The sequence below is a fragment of the Papio anubis genome, chromosome 17 (genome assembly GCF_008728515.1).
Source record: "Papio anubis isolate 15944 chromosome 17, Panubis1.0, whole genome shotgun sequence".
Classification (NCBI taxonomy): domain Eukaryota; kingdom Metazoa; phylum Chordata; class Mammalia; order Primates; family Cercopithecidae; genus Papio; species Papio anubis.
The window spans coordinates 8,338,884-8,353,276 of NC_044992.1; the positions used below are offsets into that span (position 1 = coordinate 8,338,884).

A 14,393-nucleotide genomic window follows, 5' to 3' on the forward strand; every position below is an offset into this window, starting at 1 on the left:
CTAGGTTAACCAAGAAAAAAAGAGAGAAGAATGAAATAAGCACAATTAGAAATGAGAAAGGTATCATTACAATTAATACAAAAGAAATGCAAAAGATCATCAGAGACCTATGAGCATCTCTATGCACAAAACAGGAAAATGTAGGCCGGGCGCGGTGGCTCAAGCCTGTAATCCCAGCACTTTGGGAGGCCGAGACGGGCGGATCACAAGTTCAGCAGATCAAGACCATCCTGGCTAACCCAGTGAAACCCCGTCTCTACTAAAAAATACAAAAAACTAGCCCAGCGAGGTGGCGGGCGACTGTAATCCCAGCTACTGGGGAGGCTGAGGCAGGAGAATGGCGTAAACCCGGGAGGCGGAGCTTGCAGTGAGCTGAGATCCGGCCACTGCACTCCAGCCTGGGCAACAGAGCGAGACTCCGTCTCAAAAAAACAAAACAAAACAAAACAAAAACAGGAAAATCTAGAGGAAATGGATAAATTCCATTTATCTAGGAACGTACAACTTCCCAAGATCGAACCAAGAAGAAATAGAATCTTGAACACACCAATAATGAGTAATGAAATTGAATTACTAATAAAAAAATCTCTCAACTAAAAAAAAAAACCCCAGGAGCAGATGGGTTCACAGTGGAATTCTACCAGACATACAAGGAAGAACTGATACTAATCTTACTGACACTGTTCAAAAAACATTGAGAAGAAGGGAATCCTCCCTAACTCATTCTACGAAGCCAGGGTCACTCTGATACCAAAGCTAGGCAAGAACACAACAAAAAAGAAAACTACAGACCAATATCCTTGATGAACATAGATGCAAAAATCCTCAACAAAATACTAGCAAACAAAATTCAACAGTGAATCAAAAAGATATGCACTGCAATCGAGTGAGTTTTATTCCAACAATGCAAGGTTGGTTCAACATACACAAATCAATAAATGTGATTCACCACATAAACAGAATTAAAAACAAAAATCATATGATTGTATTAATAAATTCAGAAAAAGCATTTCATAAAATCCAGCATCTCTTCATGATAAAAGCCCTTACCAAAGTGGGAATAGAAGGAACATATCTCAAAATAATAAAAGCCATATATGACAAACTGACAGTCAACATCACACTGAGTGAGGGAAAATTAAAAGCATTACCTCTAAGAACTAGAATAAGACAAGGATGCCCACTGTCACTACTCCTATTCAACATAACAGAAGTCCTAGTTAGAGCAATCAGACAAGAGAAAGAAATAAAAGGCATCCAAATTGGAAAAGAGAAAGTGAAATTATCCCAGCTCCAGATTGACAGGCATAATAAGCAGGCTTATCCACCCCTCATGCCTGGCCCCCTTTACTTGCTGAGGCAGGAGCCCAAAGGACTCATTTCTGGAAAAATAAAACTGTCCTAGCAAAGAGACTTGTAGATACTGACATCTGGGTTCCCCCCACAGAAAGGACCATGGCCTTCTGACTGCCCACTGAGAAGCCCACCATTGACCCACGTTTTTAGTGCCCCCTCTTTAGTTAAGAGAAAGACCTTTTTTTTTTTTGAGACAGAGTCTTACCCTGTTGCCCAGGCTGGAGTACAATGGCGCGATCTTGGCTCACTGCAACCTCCGCCTCCCAGGTTCAAACGATTCTCCTGCCTCAGCCTCCCAAGTGGCTGGGATTACAGGCACCCACCACCACGCCCAGATAATTTTTGTATTTTTAGTAGAGGTGAGGTTTCACCACGTTGGCCAGGCTGGTCTCGATCTCCTGACCTTGTGATCCGCTCTCCTCGGCCTCCAAAAGTGCTGGGATTACAGGCGTGAGCCACCGTGCCCAGCCAAGAGACCATATTAAGAGAGACAACAAATAACCAGAAAACAAGAAAGAATTCTTAAATAGCCTAAATGTTCAAAAAATGAATCTGAAGAAAACTCCCCCAATATTGAAGAAATGACAAAGAAGGACAATAGGAGAAAGAAGATGAGAAAATTAGAGCATTAATTTAGAAGGTCAAACATCCTACTATTCATAGTTCCAGAAAGAGAAAGCAAAGAAATAAAGGGGAGGAAACTATTTTAAAGATTGTATTAGAAAATATCTGAGAAGTGAAAGATATGAGTCTCCAGATTGAGAATGACCATCAAAGGTCCAAAATGATGAATGAAAACAAGATGCCACCAAGGTATATTCCTGTGACATTCAGACTCTTCTCTGAAACTAAGTATTTAAGGCTTCCAAAGAGAGAGAGAGAAAAAAACAGTCTCATACAAAGACTAGGCATAAGAAGGCATCATATTATACAACAGCAGCATCAAAAACTAGAAGAAAGTTCACCTTGAAAGAAATCCAGATAGAATTGACAAAATCAAAACCATAGCAGGAACATCCACAAACCTCTCTGTTTTGGCCAGATGAAGTAGAAAAAAAATATTTTAAATTTGTAGATTACAGTAATATAATGTGTTTGATTTAATAACTAAACTTCATACTTTATCTATTCTAACATGTAGTTTTAGTTGCCATTGAATATCAAGAAGTTGATCATTCACTCCTGTAATCCCAGCACTTTGGGAGGCCAAGGCGGGCGGATCACGAGGCCAAGAGATCGAGACTATCCTGGCCAACATGGTGAAACCCTGTCTCTACTAAAAATACAAAAATTAGCTGGGCGTGGTGGCACATGCCTGTAGTCCCAGCTACTTGGGAGGCTGAGGCAGGAGAATCACTTGAACCCGGGAGGCAGAGGCTGCAGTGAGCCAAGATCTCACCACTGCACTCCAGCCTGGCAACAGAGTGAGACTCAGTCTCAAAAAAAGAAAGAAAAAAAAAAAAAGTTGATCATGTACCAGGCAATAAAAAAAATGTCAGTACATTCCAAAGAAGTTGAAATTGTGTAAGTCAGATGCTTTGGCTGTCCTAGGAGCATTTGCTAATAATCTCAGGAATCAAAGGGCTTGGGTTTAAATAGCCACGTGGGGATGGGAGGCAATGGTGTGGAGTTACATGAAGCAGGGACTCTTGAAGGCTACACTCTCAGTGAAAGACTAGAAAGCAAAATAAAGCAAAAGACACAAACGGACGAAAAAACAAACACAGAAATAGGGAAGACCACAGAAAAAAAGCCCGTCTGCTTTGGCTTGTACGATGAGTGAGGAAGGCAAGTCTTTCCTGGAGATTCTTAGCTACGAGCCCGTCCGGATGTGAATCTGGGGTACACATGTACACTATCTTCATGGTCTGGCAATTTCTCAGCCAAAACTGAACTCAAAATATGGTTCTGAGCTGATAACATCTCCGAGGCAGTTGGCAAAAACAAATTCAGAATTTCTCTAGAAGGACAATTTTTCCACCCAGTTTTCCCACAGATAAAGCCCTAAGAAATATGAACTCATAATTGAAAAACAAGGAATTAAGCTACTGTGGGGAGGGGGTCAGTGAACCCAATAAACAGAAGGATTAGACTCCCAGTAATTATAGATAATGGAATTACACAAATCAGATTATAAAATAAAGATGTTTAGAATGAGTGAAGAAATAAAAGAATAAAACCACAAGGAAGGAACAGCATACTACTATAAAACAGGTCTGCCATTTTCATTGATTCTAAAACACGTTTCAACAGCTCTAAAATTAGGGAGTATTTTGCAACCAATGTGATAAGAGAGCATTGTCCGTAGTTTAGGAAGCATTGTTTGTTTCTTAGTAGTGTGTAAAATTGTGGTATGCCTTGGAGATGGGGTCTTTAGACATATATAATGTTTAATTATATCAGAGTCAGAAATCATTAAAGGAAAATGGTAGATTTTGTTATGTCAAAATATAAAGCTATTTTAGGTTAAAAAAAGCATCAAAAGACAAACTGGGAAAAGTATTTCCAAAATTTATGACAAAGAAGGGGTTAATGTCCTCACACTATAAAATAGGATATTAGTATGAGATGAGAATATGAATAGGAAATATATGAATGAAGAAATAGAAATACAAGAAAGTATTCAGTTTTACTAATTGGTGATAAAGGAAACAAAATAATGAAAAGTTTGATCATCCAATTTGTGAAGATAAAAAAATCAATATGCGAATTGTACTGCAAAATTGGCACTCAAACACTACAATCAGATTGGAACTTGGTATTGACTTTCTAGAGGGCAATTTGGCAAAATATATAAAAAGGATGCCACCTGACTGGATGATTTCACTTCTAGGCATTCTTCTAAAAAGACATAACCATGATTTTTAGCACATATTTACCCCTAAGGAAATTGCTCACATGCTCTTAATGGTGAAAAATGAGAACTTACTTAAACGTCGTCTTAGAATTTATTATTAGAATTATTAGAATTATATAGGTATATGGAACCATCATATAATAAATACTGACATATACTTAATGACGCAAAACATTTAATGACCAAAGCAAGGTCCCATCAAGACCTATTTACAAGGCTTTAGTATATTTTTGAGTAAAAAACATCAAGGTACAGACCAGTATGTAGTGTAGCTATCAATTATCTTAAAATAGCTAGAAAAAAAGACTTGGGTGTTTACACCTGAAAATGTTAGTATTCATCCTCTCCAGGGGTTGCGACTACTGGTGAATGTACTTTTTGTGCTTTTTTACATTTTCCAAAATAAATAATGAAACTTTTGTTTATAGGTTAAAACATTATCTTGGCCAGGCACAGTGGCTCACAACTGTAATCCCAACACTTTGGGAGGCTGAGGTGGGTGGATCACGAGGTCAGGAATTTAAGACCATCCTGGTCAACATGGTGAAATCCTGTCTTTACTAAAAATACAAAAATTAGCTGGGCATGGAGGCGCATGCCTGTAATCCCAGCTACTCAGGAGGCTGAGGCAGGAGAATCACTTGAACCAGGGAGTCAGAGGTTGTGGTGAGCCAAGATCGCGCCATTGCACTCCAGCCTGGTGACAGAGTGAGACTCTGTCTCAAAAACAAAACAAAACAAAACAAAAAAACAAAAACATTATCTTAAAGGATAAAGAAATATAAGGGCTAATGACCACTGGTTTTGGCAACATGGAGGTGACTTTTCCACAGTGGGACATGTGTAAACAGGTGGTCATGGGTAGAAGAGTTATTGATAAGGGGCTGGAAACTCTTCTAGAAGTACCTTTCAAGGAGCTTGACTGAGAAGGGAAGGAAAGAGATGCAGTGGGTAGCTAGAGAGGTAGTTGGGTCATGGCAGAGTTTTTCTTTTTTTTTTTGGCCTTTTTTTTTTTTCTTTTAAGATGGAAAAGACCTGAGTGTATGTAGGCTAAGGGAAGGAGCAGTGGAGAGGAAGAGGTCAAAGCTGGGGAGAGAGAACTGCAAACAGATAGAGAAGAGCCTGGAGGGGGTGGGTAAGGAAAGGGCTACGTGATCCCAAGGATCCAGGTGAGGGGGAGGTCATGAGTTTGCTGTGGATCTAATCAGTGAGGATGCAGGGGTTATTCCAGAAGCACTTGGCCACCTGGGTATACAGACTGAGTAAGTGGCTTGACCTAAATCGGAGTGTCAGCCTGCTGGGTGGTGCACGGGAGTGAGGACATCAGTGCGAACATGGTTCAGGCGCAGTGATGGGGCACCAAAGCCAAGCTGAGCGGGGAAGTGAAGTCCAAAGAGGCCATTGGGTAGAAAGGAAATGAATAGTCTTATGTCTGTATCAGTAAGTATCGGCCAGGCGTGGCGGCTCACACCTGTAATCCCAGCACTTTGCCAAGGCAAGTGGATTGCCTGAGGTCAGGAGTTTGAGACCATCCTGGCCAACATGGTGAAACCCTGTCTCTACCAAAAATACAAAAATTAGCAGGGCATGATGGTGCATGATGGCGCATGATGGCGCACACCTGTAGTCCCAGCTACTCCAGAGGCTGAGGCAGGAGAATTGCTTGAACCTGGGAGGTGGAGGTTGCAGTGAGCCAAGATGGCACCACTGGACTCCAGCCTGGGTGACAGACTGAGACTCCATCTCAAGAAAAAAAAAAAAAGTATCGAAATGCACAAAGGCAAAAGGGCAAAGGGCAAGGGGATTGAGAGAGCTGGTTTGATCTGGTCAAAGGTTGGGCTGTTGTTGTTTAGGAGTCTGGCTGTGGTGTGGCGCCTGGGATGACAGGACATAGGTGCATTTTGCAGTCATCTGGGTATGTCTTAGGTCCTCAAATGGTTAGCAGATGGAGGGCAGGGCTTTGACTCTTAAAGTGCTTTCCTTATACCAGTGGGCACTCTGCACTTCAGACAGACTGACTGCAAAGCAGATGCCTTCTAACAGGAAGACCCATTCCAATAGCAAAGGCTCAGAAAGGCTGGGAAGTCAGTTCCCTTCTCTGAATACCCTCCCCTCTGAGCCCCCAGCCACCTGTCTCCCTTTCCCAGTCTACTCTGAGCTCCCGGCCACCTGTCTCCCTTTCCCAGTCTACTCTGAGCTCCCGGCCACCTGTCTCCCTTTCCCAGTCTACTCTGAGCTCCCGGCCGGCTGTTTCCCTTTCCCAGTCTACTCTGAGCTCCCAGCCACCTCTCCCTTTCCCAGTCTACTCTGAGCTCCCAGCCACCTGTCTCCCTTTCCCAGTCTACTCTGAGCTCCCGGCCGGCTGTTTCCCTTTCCCAGTCTACTCTGCGCTCCCAGTCACCTGTCTCCCTCTCCCAGTCTACTCTCAGCCCCCAGCCACCTGTCTCCCTTTCCCAGTCTACTCTGAGCTCCCAGCCACCTGTCTCCCTTTCCCAGTCTACTCCGTACTTACAGAGAAGGACTTTCCCGCCAAGTTGGAGGACTTGACAACCTCTGTCACACTGACATTCAGACACGTGTGGTCTGTGACAGGAGCAGCAGGCAGGGGGCAATGGCGAGACCCTGAAACTGAATGAGATTGGTGGGGCTGTAAATGGACCTCCAGGGAAGTAGGGGAGTTTGAGATTCTAGGTCTCAAGATCTCCATGAACCCATCTTCACACCCTAAGCCCTCTCACTCCTCCTTGGGCCCCCACTTCCTGAATCTGCTTGGTCCCAGCCAAGTTACGGTTCCTTCTCAATCATCCTTCTTCCTTCCCCGGTGATCTGCAAGTTTCTATATCCTCAGGTCAGCAGCCATCACCAACCCAAATCCCCCCCCCCCCCCTTTTTTTTTTTTTTTTTTTTTTTTGAGACGGAGTCTCGCGCTGTCGCCCAGGCTGGAGTGCAGTGGCCGGATCTCAGCTCACCACAGGCTCTCCGCCTCCCGAGGAGTTCCGCCATTCTCTGCCTCCCAGCCTCCCGGTAGAAGCAGGACTGGCGCCCGCCACCTCACCCGGCTAGTTTTTTTTTGTATTTTTAGTAGAGACTAGGTTTCTACGTGTTAGCCAGGATGGTCTCGATCTCCTGACCTCATTGATCCCTCCGATCACCGGCCTCCCAGGGAGTGCTGGGATTGCAGGCTTGAGCCACGGCGCCCGGCCCCCACCCGCTGTTATGTCCTCCTGCAACCCTTTTTAAAAGGAATAAAGTTCTAGAAGTTCTCTTGAACTTCCTGTAGCTCTTGGGCATGCTGCGAATGAAAGAAGCACCTGCCCAGGGATATTGTGCAGAACCGAGGCTCCAAGTGGGTGAGGAGGGCAGTAGTGCCAACAGGTAGAGTGTTTCTTTGACTTCCTTTTTTTATTACAGTTTTTTTGTGTATATATATATATATATATATATACATATACACACACACACACACACGTATGTATATATATACACACATATATGTATATATATACACACACATATACATATACACATATATGTTATATACATATATTTTGAGACAATCTCACTCTATTGCCTAAGCTGGAGTGCAGTGGCATGATCTCGGTCACTGCAACCTCTGCCTCCTAGGTTCAAACGATTCTCCTGCCTCAGCCTCCCATGTAGCTGGGATTACAGGCAAGCACCATCACACTTGGCTAACTTTATTTTTTTGTATTTTTAGTAGAGATGGAGTTGCTTAATAGTGTATAAGGTGTCAAAAATCATTACTGTGTGCCTGCTGGTAGGCTTCATCCCTCCCTGCCGACTAAAGAGGGTTTGTAGAGGTCTGCTCCACCGAGGGTGGCATCATCAGACTGGTACTGATAGGGTCTAGAGTAGGGCTGGGAGTGGGGACAGTCTGTGAGAGAAATGGAAGGAATACAGTTTGAACAATAAGAGCTAACATGTATCATTTACTGTATGCACACAAATTAGTAGCTACTTATTATCTCCATTTAAGAAAAAAAAAAAAAGGTAGACAGGACACAAGTCACACATCCAAGGTCACACAGATAGTCAGTGGCAAAGCTGGGGTGTGAGCCCTACCCATCTGGCTCTGGCCCCGCGCCCTTGACAACCTGCTCGTGAGCACCTCTAGGTTAAGAGCTACTGCCACGAGTACGCGTCTCCTTCATGGTGTTAAAGAGATTCAGGGAAAGAGTGTCCTGCTGTGATGGAGTTTCATATGTCATCATCCACGAATTCAACTTGCCTGGAAGCAATTTCATTAGGAAGTGATATAATTTCTTGAGTTTCTTCTTTGTGCCAGATGCTAAGGAAATTGTGACACTCGGATACCCACACATGAACACAAAGGCATTATTGTCAGAAATCAGAAAGGTGTCATCATTGGAATGCTAGCAAGGCCACAGTGGATTTCAGAGACGGAGTAAATACTCGTGGTTGGAGAGGAGAGGAGGGATCGGAGTTGGCTTCCCCGTAAGCATTCCAGCCTGGCTCATGTGTATTTTCATTCCGTTTTTCTTCTGGAATATTCCAAATGTGTTCACTCATTTTAAAAACAAATTTTTGAGTGTAAAGTAGCATTTCATTTATTCCCGAAATATTGATCAAGTATCTACTATATGCCAGGACACATCACGGACAAATGGAATAGATGGCACACAAGATATAATTCTGCCTGGGTGAATTTTCTTGTTTGCTCCAAAACGGTCTTCTACAAGCATCACTGGATAAGCATCCCCTAAGTCTAGTCTGTTGAGAGTTGGCAATTCTAGGGGAGGCAGTGGTAAGGAACATAGGCTCTTGCATGAGAATACCTGGGTTTGAATTCCAGTTCTGATTTTTCCTTGCAGACGTGACGTTGGGTGCGTTATAAGTTTCCTCTCTAGTAAAAAGTTGCTAATACTAATACTATCTATTTCCTAGGGTTCACATGCTTCACTGCCTGGCCTCTGGTGCATGTTTGCAATGTTAGTAATCCATATTGCCATCCTTTGCATTATTCTAGGAGACCAGGGAGCTCACAATATGAGCTAATTTTTATAATTTACTATATGCACATAAATTGGCATCTTCTATTGTCTCCATTTTTTTTTTTGGAATGACATTCAAAGTCCAAAATTTCCACACAGAAGACAACTAGCCCTGCAGGCCCAGTTCTGTGGCAGGAGGCCAACTGCAACCCCTCCCTATAGTCCTCCACCTTCCAGCTATGTCCCACCAGGCTGCTGAGGCTCAAGCCGGCGACCAGTGCTAGAGTCTGGGGGACCCCACAGCAAGCAGCTTGAAGGCAGTCACCAAGCCCTGGACCTGGCTCCAGTTCCATGACTGGGAGGGCTCCCCCTTCTCCTGCCACTCTGCCCTGTCCCCAGCATTGCCCTTCTCATCTCTTGTCTCTTTCTTTGCTCTGCATTCCCCGTTCCTCACCTTCTGTGTCGCTGGCCGGAATGGCCTTCAGGACCAGCCCAGTGGCCCGCAGGGAAACGGTGACCTCTCGGGGCCGGTGGCTGAGCAAGGCCTGGGGAGGGTGATCAAGGAACAGGTGGAGGTCCTCAGGACATACCCTTTCCCCACGCATCCCCACATCCACAGTCTTGCCTCTCTCCCCTGTTTTCCACCCCTGCTATGAGAGTCTTTTTTTTTTTTTTTCTTTTGAGCTGGGGGTCTCACTATGTTGCCCAGGCTGGTCTTGAACTCCTGGGCTCAAGTGATCCTCCTGCCTCAGCCTCCCAAAGTGCTGGGATTACAGGCATGAGCCACTGTGCCAGACCCTGTTCTGTCTATGTCACTACGGTCCCATAAGGGCTAGCAGATAAAGGCTTACAGCACTCCCAGCCCTAGAAGTATGTTTAGCCTTCCAGACCCCAAAGAGTAAATCTCCAGTGAAAGTTCAAGCATCTGGCCAGCTAGCGAGGAAGACATTTTTTAGCAAGGAGTCAGGCCCCTTGTTCCTTAAATCAGATCACCTCCTGGTCTACATGTAAGGCCAACTTAACCCACCCATCCCTACAAAACTCCCTGAAGGCTGGGGAACTCTGCAGGCAGCATCAAGAAAAGAGGCAGAAGCTTCCTTTGGCTCTGTCTGCTTCCCTGCTTGTCCTCGAGGCCCGCTCTCTCCAGCTGTACCTCTTGGCCACCTACTGACCACGCCCACGCACGCTGACCTTCTGGTAGCACAGGGAGAGCTCCGCCCCTGGGCCCTCGGCCACGCCTCTCCTCCTGGGTGAAAAGCCATCTGCGGGGAGATGAGAAGAGGCTTGGGGTGGAGGTTCCCAGCCCTCTCGCCCTGACTTCCCCACCTCTCTGAGGGCAGGAGCTGAGCTGCTGGGTTTACCCATCCATCCATCTCCCTGGATGGAAAGGCGACACCTCAGGGGGCCAGGCTGCCTTTCAGTCTTTCAGGGGTTGGAGGGGATCAAGGGCAGCCTTGGCATTCAGCAGAGGTAGGGAACAGAGCAGGGACGAGCACTGAGGGTGTGGGGGTGCAGGCATCATCAGGTGAGAGGTGAGAGGATGAGAGTCTGGAGAAGCTGAGTCAGGATGACCTTTGGGAAAAGGGAGGCAGATGCTTACCTTTGGGGAATTTAGAATCTTGGATCTTCACCTTCAGCTCAATGAGGAAGATGTCCTCGGTAGGGTCTTGGCTGAGGTCACTGAAGAAGATCTGGAGAGAGGAAGGGAGGGTGGCATTTCCTGGTGTGATTTCCAAATCACTCTGTCCCTGATTTCCAGGGATCCAGGGCCATGGAGAACCCTTCCACATAAAGAAGACCTACTTCTTGGATTTGAGGTCTTGAAATTAATAACGATCTGATTCATTTAGAGATGAAGGAGGTAACGTTAATAACCAAGAGTATCTGGGTGTGTTCATGATTCGTGGCCTGATAACCAGTGTTTCCCCTGAGCCTGGGTATTTAATCTGTGGGGTCCTGGGATCCCTTGGAGCCTTCAGTGGGATGATTACCTTGACTGTGTAGATCTGGAAATAGATGGGTTGTGTGCCCATGCGGATGTAGTAGGTGATGACGTCTAGGATGAAGGGGTCCACAGTCTGGGATGAGTCCAGGGAAGGAGGCTGTGAGGGAGACAGGGAATGTCTTCACCATCTCCCCCAAGGCCACTGTGGGAGATGCCATTTTATTCAGAGAGAAACTCCAAGCCCCTACATCTCTGGGATGCACTAACCCAGTGCATCCTTCAACACATTCCAAACCTTTCCTACCACTGAATTTCCACTCCCAATCAAAATATTCCTGTCCAGAGCTCTGCCTCCCTAGGGAATCTGACTAATTTCAGTTCTACAGAGACTCCTGAGCACTGCTATGTGTGAGGCACTGTGCTAAGTGACTGGGGGAGACAAGATGCTGGAGAGTGAAGCTAATGAGAGAGCCAGGACTGGGTTCTAGGCTTGGATGGGCTACTTGCCATTGGCCAGGCAGGTGTGGGCAAGTTATTCAAACTCTTTGAGGCCTGAATGTCCTTCTAGAGAAAATGAGAGGTTGAACCAGATGATCTGATGTCTCTTTCAGCTCTGGTGGTCCCTGCATCTATTAATAAACTAATTGGCTGGGCATAGTGGCTCACGCCCGTAATCCCAACACTTTGGGAGGCTGAGGCGAGAGGGTCACCTGAGGTCGGGAGTTCGAGACCAGCCTAACCAACATGGAGAAACCTCATCTCTACCAAAAATACAAAATTAGCCAGGCGTGGTGGCGCATGCCTGTAATCCCAGCTACTTGGGAGGCTAAGGCAGGAGAATTGCTTGAACCCAGGAGGCAGAGGCTGTGGTGAGCCAAGATTGTGCCATTGCACTCCAGCCTGGGCAACAAGAGTGAAACTCCATCTTAAAATAAAATAAAATAAAATAATTCAGGTTTGCATGTTATTGGGAATGGACTACGCATCTTGTCTTCCAGTCCTTCCCTGGTCCCATATGATGATAAAGCATAGTGACTGGTTTTTCAGAACATCTACATAGAATGTAATAGTGTCAGGGCTAGAAGGAAGCTCAGAGTTGATCTCATCCAACTCATATCCGGTCCTGTAAGAGCTCTTCTGACTCTCACATCTGGTGTACTGAAATATTGTTCCTTTCAAAAGGGTCACACTGAGGAGCTATGAACGTATTCTAATAATGCTGTCATTGCTCACAATGTTTCTGGTCTCTTCATGTGGCAATTGCTTTTGGAGTAAGCATAGGGCCTTTCAAATTGTTAAATACAAGGAGAAAGGGAAAACCAAAATCTTACAGTGTCCTGGCAGAGAAAAATAGCTACCAGCAAAGGAGCACCAATGGGGCCTGCATCAAATGTTTCCACTGTAATATCCTCCAAGTTTCAAGGAAAAAGTATTTTAATACCCAGCTAAATGGTCTCTGTGTGTATGCAAAGACATTTTCGGATCAGGTATAATCCAGAAAATGTGCATCCCTAAATGTCCTTATTTGAATAAAATATGTAAGAAGACACCCTCATCAATCCAACAAGTAAAACAAAATGGAGAACTCAGTAGTAGCCAGTTATTAAAAACAAAGATATACTAAAAAGAAAGTGGTAAATTAATGTTACATTTTTTACTGCAGTTTTTAAAACTAAAATAAATATGTATAAATCAATAGCTTCCTTTTAGCTTCAGGCACTACCCATATAATGGGATAAAGATAGCATTATATGTGTACACATGAGAAATAAATTTAGTGAGAATTGGACAAACTATATGAATTCTGTAAAACTTTACTAGAGAGGATATATAAGGACACTTCGACAAATGAAGAACTATACCATGCTCCTAGAGAAAAATAAATATGCTAAGATTCTGAATTCTTCTAATTCAACTGAAATCCAATATAAGTTAAAATATGTAAAACAAGGAAAAACTTGAAATTCTAAAGTTTATCAGGAAGATAAATAGGCATATTCTGAAAAGTTTTGAAAAAGAAGAATAATGGGGTAGGCAGGCTTCTATCATCAGATAATACAAAATATCAAGGCTAGTGACGCAGAAATGAATAAATCAATGAGGGAAATGCGACGTAACAAATGCCACCGCAGCGCGTAAGGATCGCATTACTACATACAAGCACATGTAAGTATCATGTACTAAATACAGGCACATGTAAGTATTTAGCAAATGATAAAAGTGGCATTTCAAATTGCTGCAGCAAGACGGTTTATGCAAAATAGCTTTAGGACAACTAGCTCAACATTTGGAAAAAATAAAATGACATACTTCGCACTAAACACTAAAATTAATTGCAGATAGGCAATTAATTAAATGTAAAAATTGAGACCTGGAAAGTGTTAGAGTAAATTATCAGTGAACATTTATTTAAGCTTTTGAAAGCATGACTCCAAAGGCAGAAACTGTAAAGAATAAAAGTGGTATGTCTGACGACATCCAAGTATTAAACTTCCGCAAGTCAAAAAGTGGATAGGCAAGGTACAACCGTGGGAAAAAAATCTGCAACATATGTGACGACAAAAAGGGTAGAATTGTCTTACTATATAAAAGCGCTTTCAAACCGGTAAAAGATGAGTTCCCTCCCCACTGCCAGCCACGGTTGGGATACGGCAGCGTGGGTTTGTGGTTAGGAGAGGGTGCTCTGGAGTCAAGCTGCCTGGTTCCAAGTGGCACTCCACCACTCACTTTGTGACTTCAGGCAAGATACTTACTTTCTTTGTGCCTCAGTTGTTTGATCTGTAAAATGGGGCTATGGTGACAATAGTACCTACCAACAGGGGCACCTGCCTCTGGGCTGCTGTGGGAATTACATGAGCCGCCCTGTGTGTAAGTGTTTAGAACAGTGCCCAGTGCAGCATAAGTGCTCAGGAAACATCAGCTATTACAATCATAGAAAAATGATTCATTCCACTATAAAGACACATGCACACATATGTTTATTGCAGCACTATTTACAATAGCAAAGACTTGGAACCAGCCCAAATGCCCATCAATGATAGACAGGATAAAGAAATTATGGCACATATACACCATGGAATACTATGCAGCCATAAAAAAGAATGAGTTAATGTCCTTTTCAGGGACATGGTGAAGCTGGAAACCATCATTCTCAGCAAACTAACACAGGAACAAAAAACCAAACACCTCATGTTCTCACTCATAAGTGGGAGTTGAACAATGAGAACGCATGGACACAGGGAGGGGAACATCACACACCGGG

The 14,393-nt window shown here is 44.2% G+C and overlaps 1 protein-coding gene across 7 annotated transcripts in view; it reads right to left on the bottom strand.

Annotated features, from left to right (window-relative positions):
- PIK3R6 (phosphoinositide-3-kinase regulatory subunit 6) overlaps positions 1 to 14,393 on the bottom strand; it is a 70,111-nt gene that overhangs the window by 10,309 nt on the left and 45,409 nt on the right. For 4 of the 7 annotated variants that reach the window (XM_031657364.1, XM_031657368.1, XM_031657367.1 and 1 more), the window contains exons 14-17: positions 11,178 to 11,288; positions 10,787 to 10,877; positions 10,378 to 10,448; positions 9,641 to 9,731 (exon numbers count right to left, since the gene is read on the bottom strand). In XM_031657364.1, coding sequence (XP_031513224.1) covers positions 9,641 to 9,731; positions 10,378 to 10,448; positions 10,787 to 10,877; positions 11,178 to 11,288 — 364 coding nt within the window. Of the gene's footprint in view, positions 1 to 6,725; positions 6,842 to 9,640; positions 9,732 to 10,377; positions 10,449 to 10,786; positions 10,878 to 11,177; positions 11,289 to 14,393 lie in introns of all 7 variants that reach the window. The other 3 variants (XM_031657366.1, XM_031657369.1, XM_031657370.1) reach the window with 1 other exon arrangement.